The sequence below is a fragment of the Morone saxatilis genome, unplaced genomic scaffold (genome assembly GCF_004916995.1).
Source record: "Morone saxatilis isolate NCDOM2014 unplaced genomic scaffold, NCSU_SB_2.0 Contig1, whole genome shotgun sequence".
In the NCBI taxonomy this organism is placed as follows: Eukaryota; Metazoa; Chordata; class Actinopteri; family Moronidae; genus Morone; species Morone saxatilis.
The window spans coordinates 7,602,731-7,613,544 of record NW_023339651.1 but is presented as its reverse complement, the minus strand read 5'-3'; the positions used below and the strand labels follow the sequence as shown (position 1 = coordinate 7,613,544).

Below are 10,814 nucleotides of genomic sequence, written 5' to 3'. Positions count from 1 at the left end.
TATGCTATTCTGTATAATTTTGAAAGTATTTAAAATATTTTGTGAATTTTAATTTCATGAATTGTAATAAAAATATGTATCAGGCAATGGATTTGACACTTTTTTGATTACAGTGTGAGTTTCTTGGTACTGTAGCAACACGTCTGTACTGTCAGTGTTCGCTCTAGTTTGTGTCACTCATACAATTATTTTACATGAGAGGTACAAACTGGGCCTATGTAGTTGTCAGAAATAGACATACAAGAATTAAGGAAATGCCCCTGATGTGAAATTCTCCTTTTTCCTTACTTCTTTGCCCGTTCCATTCAGGTTAAAGAGAGTTAGGATGCTGCTTTTGTGCATGTTGGCTCACTGGAAAGTCTCTGCTACACTAAATGGAACGGAACCTTAATTAGTATCATTGGTGGCAGGTGTTCAGCCTACTATTTCATGTCAAAATGGCTGCTGTGAAAGAGGTCTATTATGGGTGCTTGGTGTGTGACTGCTCTCCTAGTACAAAGAACAAAGGACTTTAACCAATATTTATGCTCTTGGCCATAGAGAAAATTCACAAACCCCAAGGTATGATAGTCCTTCAATCAGTGGTTCCAAACCCTTTTGGCCTGAGACCCCTTTCCGATCAGTTAACCCATCAGTTTTTTTCCTTGGAGGTCTTGATGGGTTCTGGCCCCCAGGTTGAGTATGAAACAAACCCTACAATTTATTTTAAAAACACATGTAAAACTGTCTCTGGACTACCATAATCTGCTAATTTATTTAGCTCACAGAGCCTCAGTCTAGTATATTAGAGACCTGAGCAACAAATGGCCTCTGGTGACCAGAGAAGAGGTGGCAGACATTTTGCCACCTCTTCTGTGCATCTACCCTGCCTTGCATTGCTTCTTATGGCTTTTATTTTGATAGGATTGTAGCCGGAAGTCACATGTTTGATTTCTACGCGGCATGATGCGGAAGTTAGCTGTCACCTGCAGCCTGCAACCCTCCATGGATACAACACCATGTAAAAATCTGAGTTATACAGCGGCTCTCTGGTAGCGCATGGCAGCGGAGGAAGCCGGAGCTGTCCGTCGGGCCCCGGCCTGTCTGTGTGTCCTCTGCGGGTTACCTGCTGCTGGGAAGTCCACGCTGGCCCGCAAGGTGTTGAGCACCGCTGCGCAGCACGGATGGAGAGCCGGTGTGGTGCCGTATGATGACCTGATCCCCGAGGATGCTTTTCAGACCAGAGTGGTGGAGGACGGTGTCAAACTGCAAGAAATGGTAAAGACAGTTGAGCTAAATCGGCTGATTTTTACTGGGAGTTCAGGATTTAAATTGGTCATATGGTCTCTATAGTGACAACCCCAAAAAGTGCCATCTGATGACACTATATCCAAAAATCATGGAATAGCCCAATAAATTAAATAAAAAAGTAAATGATTTTAAGTGCACTTACCCCATTTAGTTATATTAAATTGGGAACTACCAATACAACGTTAATAACATTGGGAGTTGTACTATGAAGAGTATCAATAATTGTATTGTGAGAATGTTATGTTAGGATTATTTAAGGAGAGGGGAAAAGTACAGTAAGTATAGAGCTGAAAACAATTAATTTGGTTTATCGATTAATCATGTAAGTTAAAAGATTTTAAAAGGTTAAATTTTAAAAATTCCTCCCAAAAACATCACTGGGTCCAGCTTCTTATATATGATTATTTATTATTTCCTTAGTTTTCTATGATATTTAATGGGATACCTTTGGGGTTTTGGCTATTGGTCAGACAAAACAAGCAATCTGAATATGTGAGCTTGGGCTTTAGGAGCTTAAGAAATGTTTTATTAATTGGATAACTTTTTCCCCCTGTCTAGCACACTGAATGGAAGTTACACAGACAAGCAGTTTTGCGGTGCATTGAGCAGTTCTTGGAGAAACCTCAAGTTTTAACGGAGCTGCCGAGCAGCTGTCAAATCGACAGGGCTGCATGGGAACAGTGCATTCGAGCTCTACTGCAGCCTGAAGCTTTGGACCGCTCTCAGGCTGAGCGGGAACCACTTCTCTTTCTACTGGATGACAACTTCTACTATCCAAGCATGAGATATGAAGTGTACCAACTTGCAAGAAAGTGTGAGCACTGGGTTTTCTGTCTACAGCATAGTCCACTAACTTGACTGTTGATATACTAATGTTCCATACTGGTACATTTGCACAGTTTAACCCATTAAGTACAAATGTTGTATATTTTATATTGATCTCATACCTCAAAAGAATCAAACTATTAAATCTGGGAAGATTGGAGCCTACTGCAAGCACCTGAATGCACCAGTGAATATTTTAAAACTATAGTTTTGCAACACAAAGAACACAAATGTTAACAATGATGTGATTAGGATAAGATTCTGCAAGTTAATTTGTTTTAGTATGCTGAAGAAAACACACAAAACCACTAGTATGCTTTTTAAATTGTGTTCCTTGAATTGAATTAATTTTTCTTTAGATTCGCTGGGTTTCTGCCAGGTGTATCTGGAGTGTAATCTGGAGTCCTGCATCAGCAGAAACCAGAGCAGGTCTGAACCCATTCCCACTGAGGTGATACTGGAGATGGTGAAGCGTTTGGAGCCTCCAAATCCACAGAAGAACCCATGGGAGACAAACAGCATTTCACTCAACACTAAAGACAATCTGTCCAAATGTGACATGTAAGACAGCAGAATAAACTAGTAATCAACACTTATTACTGAAGTTCACACGTCAGGTTTTCATTTGTTGCCTCCGTCTGTTTCTCTTCTTGTATGGCTTCCCCTCAGCCAGAGGGTGATGGAGTTGATCTCCTCTGCACTGAGCAACCCGCTGATCCCACATGTGGACAACACTGAACAAACGGTGTGTCAGCGTAGCTCCCATCAAATCTGTTAATAGTGGATTTTAAACATGCAGTGAGTGGAGAATTTATCCGTGTTGTGGTCTGATACTGTTGCAGGAGGCTGACCGCCTGAAATGTGCCACGAGTGTGGTTCACCAGGCTGACCAGGCCTGTCGACGCCTTATCTCTGAAGCCATGAAGACTGCCAGAGGTCAGTCGTAGGCTTCGTTAATGTGACACATTTGACGTTGTACTCACTTTGTATTTTACAGCCCAACATAATGATCCTTTTGTCACCTTAACTTTAGAAAATCAAGTACCCCCTGAGCACATGAGGTCTTTGGCCGCTCAGCTGAACGAATCCAAAGCAGCATTTCTTCACAACCTGCGGAGACAGATGCTTCAGGGAGCGTCTTTCACTCAAGAAGAGGACATTGATGTAGAACGCGTGGTGAAAAGAGCGGTGGACATTTTTGATCATGAAAGAAAAGGCATCCTGTTGAGAATCATCAATGAAAATAAATGATCTTTTCTGAATTTTCAAAGGCAAATTTAATCGTGTCCTCTTCAATTTGTGGACCATCGTGACACTAAGCAAAACACAGATAATGCATACCTATCCTATCATTTTAATCCTGTAATTATAAACCCTCACAAATATTATTTTTAAAAGCCAAAATCCCCAAAATGTATTTAAATTGAAGGTACAGTGATAGACACCAGCGGTCATCTACATGATCTCTGCTTGCTTACTTTTTCTCCATAATTAGATAATCACATCATCACCAAACTAATTCAAAGAAAAATTACATCTTAGAGTCACAGGGAATTTTACAGTGTCTCAACATCCTACCATACAAATAAGAAAGAGCTAAAGAATAATAGATTTTGTGCTATAAAAAATGGCATGTACAATATCACAAAAGTACTTGTAAGTAAGTAAGACAGTTTATAAATATTGTAGAAAAACATTTCATTAGTATAAATGAGTAACAAAAAAGATGGAAAAACAATATTCAAACCTATCTAAAATATTACTCACTGATTTGGTTGACACCTAGAGTCTGTGGAGTGAGGTATGAATATCAGAAAAGTGAGCAGGATTATAATGAGTCTGTCTGGACACAAACATGTTTTAAACAGTCCACTTCAGTTTCTCACATCGAAATGTGTCCAGCTGATTTAACTGAGATAGAAACTTTGGTGTAGACTAACAAGCGATATACAGATGGTGGAAAAAAGTACAGTTTAGCAGCCCCACAATGAATACTGAACTGGTGAAGCTCATGTTTGAATACCGGTGCTCTGGTAATGGTGGTTTCCTATAGGAGCTGAGTGAAAGACTGCTGACTCACTGCAAAGCAATAAGACATGGCCAATCCCAAAAATCTCCATAATATGCCAAACTAATGCCAATATTTAATTATCTTCAAACTTAAAAATAAAGGCAATCAGAGGGGACAAAAGCATGTCAAATTGGGGGTCCATGGTTTAATGTGTATCTACTGTATTGGTCCTTGACATAAGAAAGTTTGGGAACTCCTGTCCTAACTAATACTGAATGCAGGACGATCTGAAAAGACACTTTGTGAGCTTCACTTTGCGTTTTTACTGCAGAGCTGTTATATTGCAAGACGTTGTTTTGTCCACCCTTTGTATGTATCGATCTAAACCTAATATGGAATATAGTGCAGTTAGTGAGTATAAAATAAAAAAAGAATAGTAAACTGTACATGAAAAAATATAAAATGTAAATCAGTGTCCCCCCCCAAGCATTATACTGAAAACACCAGGATCTAAGACTCCATATGCCTCTATGTTGCAAGGAATCACTTTTTATGTTGTCCACGGGCAAAATGGCATGCAAAGTCATATCTGTCCACGCACATGTGACCACAGATGTTGCACTGGAACGGATGTTCGTAGCCATGGCAGCCCATATGGATGGTGTAGAGGATATTATCCAGAAAGTCAATATCACAATGCTGGCATTTATGCAAGAGCTGTTGGTCCGGTGTGTTCAGGGCAGGGGTGGGTGTGCTCGGCTGGCTGTTGCTAACACTCGCAGCGAGAGCGTTCACGCTGTTCTCAAAGCCGAGGCCGGGAACAGGACTGCAACTCCCAGGACCTGAGGGGGGAGATTCTCTTTTAGCCGGTGAAGTCTGCACTCCGTTTGAACACATCGCAACGTGTTCACTAGAGACCTGTCTTATGAGGATGGGCTTCTCGTCTGTTAAGGACTCCCTGTCCGGGGTTGCAGGAGTCTGAGACTCCGGGTGAAGCTCGGCCAACTGGCCAGCAAGTGTAGACAGCTGATCCAGCGGATTATTAAAAGTCAAACCATTAGCACCTCTGTTACGACTGTCGTTCTCATCCACCTTGGGAAGGTTCTTGTACTCACTGCTGTTCAAATGGTGGTGGATCTTGTGTGACAAGTCATTCAGATAATCTGACTTTGGCAATCCCACAGAGGAAGGGTTGAAGTTGATGAGCAGTCGCCTGCTGTAGCCCAGTGAACCTGTCCTCTTCTGCAGGGAGCTCAACATCCTCTTGTTGGTGAAAGGAGAGCGGGTGACTCTCGTCGGCAGAAGTTTGTGGCGGCGGCGGCGGTGGTGTGACAGGTTGCTGCGGTCGCTACAGCAGAAGGCGCAGAGGTCACACTTGTACGGCTTCTCTCCCGTGTGCGAGCGCATGTGGGCTTCCAAGTGGCGCTCGTACGCTGAAGCAAACGGGCACAGCTGACAGCGGTGGGGCTTTTCTCCTGGGTGACAATCAGGAGAGGGAATACTTGCATTTATAAACAGTGGTGAGGCTTTAAGTACAATGTCGTATGCGTAATGCATAAAGGGTTATAAAAAATGGGGTGAGATGATATAGACAAAAAGGGAAAGCAAGAAGATCTTCCAATATTTTAGCCTTAATTATCTAGTTAATGTAGGTTATTAGTAAATCTATGTCAGCAGACATTCTCAAGAGTTTTAAGTCATTCTGACATAATATGTGACTTACTAATTACTTTGTATTGTTAATTAGACACCTGCTTGCTATGATTAACAATGTAATATCATAGGATACATTGTATGACATGATAATACTAACAAACAATTTACACTTGTGATGAAACATTAAAAGCAGGATAGCTGGCTTTTTTGGGAATTCATTAACCGCACACCAGCGTTCAGTCTTGCTTTTAAAAATATGTGTAACCTATAAAAGGTATTTCCAAAACACTGTCATGTATTCTCTTAAAGCAGTCTCAGATTTGGACAGGATTTTGCATTTGATAAGACTCTGGGATCTGCAAATGGGGGTCTTAACAGCACTGTCTACACCTTATGTGAGAAAAGCGACATGTGGATCAGAATCAGAAATACTTTAATAATCCCAGGGGGAAATTACTGGATGATGATATATATGATACAGTTATAACATAGTAGTGGAAATTGTGTAGTTTATAAATGTTTCCTTTTGCCCTTCCTTGTATATAACACATACTATACAACAGGTATTGTTATGTTTGGATTACCTGCACTGTTTTCAAAGTTTTTCCATACTTGCTGTTGCATTAGTGAATGGATTCAGTGGAAATACTGACCTGTGTGGATGCGGATGTGCTCTATTAAACGAGCCATGCCCTTGTTGGCATAGCTGCAGTAGCTGCACTTGTACTTTCCATCGCAGGTCCTCTCCAGGCCTTCCATCTGTACATCTGAGCCATCCTCCATTGACAGGCTCACCTCCACCGACGGAGGGTCCAGACCATTCTGCTCACTCCTGGGGACAACTACAACCAAACGCACAACGACTTTAAGATGTTATTCTGTTATAAAAGATGTATTACTGTATAGTTTATTGTACTCCCTTTCCCACCGGCTTGAAACGGCTCCCCTGACTCCTTTTCTCCGCAAACAGAGCCCGAGATCATGTTGACATGCTGGGTTTGCTGTGTCAGGTATTCTTGAAATTCCCTCACAAAATCCACAGGTTCGGTCTTTATCTCTTCCATGTTGCTCTTTGTACTGAGCCTAAAAGAGAGCCAGAGAAGACAGGTCAGTGTGACAACTCTGTTTTCACATGTGACTGCTGATGACCTACAGTAGCTGACGTAAATGCATATAAAACATCTTAAAGGTTAGCTCGTAGCTACAAACAGCAATGCTAACGTTGCCTAGCTTGCTCGAGCCTTAACACCGACTACCAAACACCATCCTAAACTCAGTTCATATCCTCCTATTCAGCGTTTGAGTAACAATGTCGTTAAGCAGAGAGAAGTGTGAAAATTGGGCTCTGGGGATAAATTATTCGGCTAGAATTGTTACCAGGTGAACGCTTTCGGTTTTTCCTGATGCGTCTGTGTTCCGTGTCCCCCGCAAACGCAACTGTTGCCTTCGGTGACGGTCGGGAAAAAGAGCTCTTAATTTCACAAAAGTAGTGGTTTTAAGTAATGAGTGGTATTATTGTCTGATTTTCTCTATCTTATAACAAAAAGCAATAGTTCTTCCTTTTCGTGTAATTAAAAATATGGCTTAATCTGTAAGTATACACAAAAATGCAGTTCACAATAAAATGTCTTAATACGTTTCTTTTTGTTTAAACTTACTGATAAAGAGCGGCATGCCGGGCAGCTTCAATTTGCTTTGCGCTTACGCAATTGTATCATTAACGCTAATACCTTATACATGTCAGTGGCTAATACAACAAAAAAAAACTAAAAACTCGCCTGTCTGACTCTGACAAGGGGCACCTGAAAGCAGCATCACATGTAAACATTTTGTAACAAATCATGGCTGCCCCGTTGGTCAGGATTCTCTCAAAGGTGAGTCCGAACATTATGCTCCCAGTCATTTATATTTGCTGGGTGTCTGCACTGATTTACATACACGGTACTCCGTATAAATCATGTATCCTTGAATTACGTAACCCGGCTGCCTCTCGCTGTAGTGACATGACTAGCTAACAGACGGCTAACGCCAGCCTGAAAGCACAAACTCGGCTGGAAGTAAACGCACTGGAGCTGGTGACTAAAAGACACGTGTAATTCATTAACTTATCATTCATGGTGAATTCTAGCCATATGACTGTCGAGCACTCTTTTTCAAACTGTGTATTTACCCAGACACGCAGATTCCCACGGTTGTCTGTCCTCCTGCTTTTCAGTCTTGCAGACAGATCTCTCGACCATGGGGTGCATGCCAGGCTGGATGGAGGAGCATGTCCAACAGACCTGTCCCAGACCAGGCTTCAGACCAGGCAGCTGGGATGGGATCCTTTCCTCCCCTCCAGACATATTCAGAGGAGGAGAACATGATGAGGGAAGCAGGTGAGCTGGTAAGATGTGTCCTACAGCTGCTGACAGCTGGATGTAGGAATTCCTCAAACCACTAAACATCTGTCTTGTTGTTTGACAGTGAAAAAGTATGCACAAGAGCGCATTGCTCCGTTTGTGTCGAAGATGGATGAGAATTCGGCCATGGATGAGGAAGTGATCAAATCTCTCTTCGAGCAGGGTGTATGTGATTCATTTAGTTGTGTCATTTCCAGTCTTTCCTTTCTATCCAGTGAATCTGATGTTGAATTTGTTTTGCAGCTCATGGGCGTAGAGATTGACCCAGAGTACGGCGGCACTGGCTCCACATTCTTCTCCTCCATTCTGGTCATCGAGGAGCTGGCGAAGGTGGACCCCTCTGTGGCCGTGCTCTGTGACATCAAGACCACACTGATCAACACGCTGTTTGTTAAACTGGGTACGCCAGCTCAGAAAGAGCGGTACCTCAGCCGACTGTCAACCGACATGGTGAGCCATTTGACATTTGACATTCTGTCTCCCAGTGTGATAAAAGACTACATGGCTACTGTGGCACAGATCCAATCACGTGCTCCTCATTGGAAGTGAAAGACGAAGACAGCTATGACAGAAAGATGCTGTTAAATGGCCGACGACGTAAGATATATTGTGCACTGTATTTACTATATGCCTGTATCATGTCACACAGATTGGAAGCTTCTGCCTCTCTGAAGCAGAAGCAGGGAGCGATGCTTTTGCTCTGAAGACGCGTGCTGAAAAACATAAAGACTATTACATAATCAACGGATCCAAGATGTGGATCAGCAACGCGGAGCATGCAGGTGTTTTCCTGGTGATGGCCAATGTGGACCCATCGGCTGTGAGTGAATTGTAACTGTGACTTTAATGTAAAAACACCTAACCGTATCATCTTACGTCACAATGAACATGGTGTGCAACAGAGGGTAACATCCTTTTGAGGAAATGTGTGCCTCTGTACTGTAAACACAATGTGACTTTTGATTGACAGGGCTACAGAGGCATCACCTGCTTCATCGTGGACCGGGACACGGAGGGGCTGGAGATTTGCAAGAAGGAGAACAAGCTCGGTCTGCGTGCATCTTCCACCTGCCCGCTCAACTTCGACAATGTCAAGGTGCCACCAAACGCCTCGTACTGTACCGGACCAATGTGAAACAACCACATACAGTGGCTTTTACTAACTTTGTGCTCTCCGTCGTAGGTACCAGAGAAGAACATTTTGGGACAGATCGGTCATGGGTACAAGTATGCCATCGGAATGTTGAACGAGGGCAGGATTGGAATTGCTGCTCAGGTAGACTTTCATTTAAATTCTTTAAAACAAGCTAAACGTGCTTTATTCAGTATTAGAACATGTAAAATGGACATGTTGCATGTGCTAACTTTGTGTGTGTTTCAGATGCTTGGGCTGGCGCAGGGTTGCTTTGACAACACTATTCCTTACACCAGACAGAGGGTGCAGTTTGGAAAACGTATCTTTGACTTCCAGGTGAAGATCCGAAATCCATTCCCTTTAGATGACATGTTTGTGATTATTGACATTATTGTGGAGGCCGGTGTGTTCAATGATGTTGTTATGGTTATGCTTTGTATTCCAGGGTATGCAGCACCAAATAGCGCACGTAGCAACACAGATTGAGGCTGCTCGTCTGCTGACATACAACGCCGCTCGTCTGAAGGAAGCCGGGAGACCTTTTATTAAGGAGGCCTGCATGGCTAAATACTTCTGCGCAGAGGTGAGCTTCCTCACTCGATGACTACAGTTCAATACAAGGTTTTGCTAAAGGGGTTTGGACTCTTTGTGTGTGTGTTTCTAGAATATATTTGATCATTATGGTTATCTGATTAATGTTTTTATAGAGCCATTGTATGTATTTTTAAGGATTTATCTCCTTCTAATAGTACTTAAAGATCCTTCTTTTAACAGACCAAACATATACAAATAATCTGCTTGGAACAATAATTTGTGTCTGATGTATATGAAGTATAAAATCCTTAAAAGGGCATCTATTCCATAATACCTTATTAAAAATTCCAGGACCTATAAATAAAATGTATTACATTTTCCTACTGAGTCCAAGATGTCTCCTGTCAAGTCCTTTCTCAGTGTATGTGCACTGGTGGCAGGATGGACAGGTGTTACAAATCATGCTCATAGGCCCCGCCCCTTAATATCAGATTTTCAGTGAGCACAGAGAAACTTTGCACTTTCAGCAGATGACTGTGAAATCATCCCAGTGTCAAACTCTGCACAGACAGCATTGAAAAAGCACACTGCAGAAGAAAAAACATTTTTTAGGAGGACTTTAATTAACTTATCACTTGCAGTAACACTAATCATGGTGGTTATGAACTCAGATGAGTTTGAATGCTCTGTCACTACAAACATGTTCCAGCAAATATTCCCTTATCCCTTGAATGCAGCATAAACAGCCATGCTCACAAAGTGAAGGGGGAGTTTTGGGCATTCTTCTTTGCCAAAAAGGGATAAAAAAATAAAGAAAAACACAAAACTCCAGATTTTCCTCTTAACTAGGACTCATCTGTGTTGTCAAAAAACTCTGCTCTGCTACTCTGAACCCTTTTCCCTGTTGTTTTTACAGCAAACTGTGTCCCATATGAGGTGCTCTACTTGTTCAATAGATAGT

General features: G+C 42.1%; 3 protein-coding genes across 3 annotated transcripts in view; 2 read left to right on the top strand and 1 right to left on the bottom strand.

Moving 5' to 3' along the window:
* The first annotated feature begins 928 nt into the window (after positions 1-928).
* On the top strand, positions 929-3,391 carry LOC118329158 (L-seryl-tRNA(Sec) kinase). Its single transcript, XM_035663147.1, has 6 exons — positions 929-1,257; positions 1,849-2,104; positions 2,475-2,676; positions 2,785-2,860; positions 2,958-3,051; positions 3,149-3,391. Exons 1-6 carry the CDS (start codon positions 1,039-1,041, stop codon positions 3,364-3,366), a joined length of 1,065 nt encoding a protein of 354 aa, XP_035519040.1. The 5' UTR covers positions 929-1,038; the 3' UTR covers positions 3,367-3,391.
* Positions 3,374-7,247, bottom strand: LOC118329149 (zinc finger protein Pegasus-like). Its single transcript, XM_035663134.1, has 4 exons — positions 7,160-7,247; positions 6,711-6,865; positions 6,436-6,624; positions 3,374-5,601 (listed from the first exon to the last, which is right to left on the bottom strand). Exons 2-4 carry the CDS (start codon positions 6,844-6,846, stop codon positions 4,670-4,672), a joined length of 1,257 nt encoding a protein of 418 aa, XP_035519027.1. The 5' UTR covers positions 6,847-6,865; positions 7,160-7,247; the 3' UTR covers positions 3,374-4,669.
* Positions 7,248-7,537: 290 nt separating this feature from the next.
* acadsb (acyl-CoA dehydrogenase short/branched chain) overlaps positions 7,538-10,814 on the top strand; it is a 5,176-nt gene continuing 1,899 nt past the window's right edge. The window contains exons 1-9 of the mRNA XM_035663122.1: positions 7,538-7,656; positions 7,998-8,160; positions 8,249-8,349; positions 8,428-8,634; positions 8,834-9,004; positions 9,155-9,280; positions 9,368-9,460; positions 9,566-9,655; positions 9,765-9,902. Coding sequence (XP_035519015.1) covers positions 7,624-7,656; positions 7,998-8,160; positions 8,249-8,349; positions 8,428-8,634; positions 8,834-9,004; positions 9,155-9,280; positions 9,368-9,460; positions 9,566-9,655; positions 9,765-9,902 — 1,122 coding nt within the window. The 5' untranslated portion in view covers positions 7,538-7,623. The remainder of the gene's footprint in view (positions 7,657-7,997; positions 8,161-8,248; positions 8,350-8,427; positions 8,635-8,833; positions 9,005-9,154; positions 9,281-9,367; positions 9,461-9,565; positions 9,656-9,764; positions 9,903-10,814) is intronic.

Coding starts and splice junctions, on each gene's coding strand:
- LOC118329158 (XM_035663147.1), top strand. CDS start 1,039: ATGGCAGCGGAGGAAGCCGGAGCTGTCCGTCGGGCCCCGGCCTGTCTG. Junction 1,258..1,848: donor GTGTCAAACTGCAAGAAATG/GTAAAGACAGTT, acceptor CCCCCTGTCTAG/CACACTGAATGGAAGTTACA. Junction 2,105..2,474: donor GTACCAACTTGCAAGAAAGT/GTGAGCACTGGG, acceptor ATTTTTCTTTAG/ATTCGCTGGGTTTCTGCCAG.
- LOC118329149 (XM_035663134.1), bottom strand. CDS start 6,846: ATGGAAGAGATAAAGACCGAACCTGTGGATTTTGTGAGGGAATTTCAA. Junction 6,625..6,710: donor AGGGGAGCCGTTTCAAGCCG/GTGGGAAAGGGA, acceptor GTTTGGTTGTAG/TTGTCCCCAGGAGTGAGCAG. Junction 5,602..6,435: donor GCACATCCGCATCCACACAG/GTCAGTATTTCC, acceptor ATTGTCACCCAG/GAGAAAAGCCCCACCGCTGT.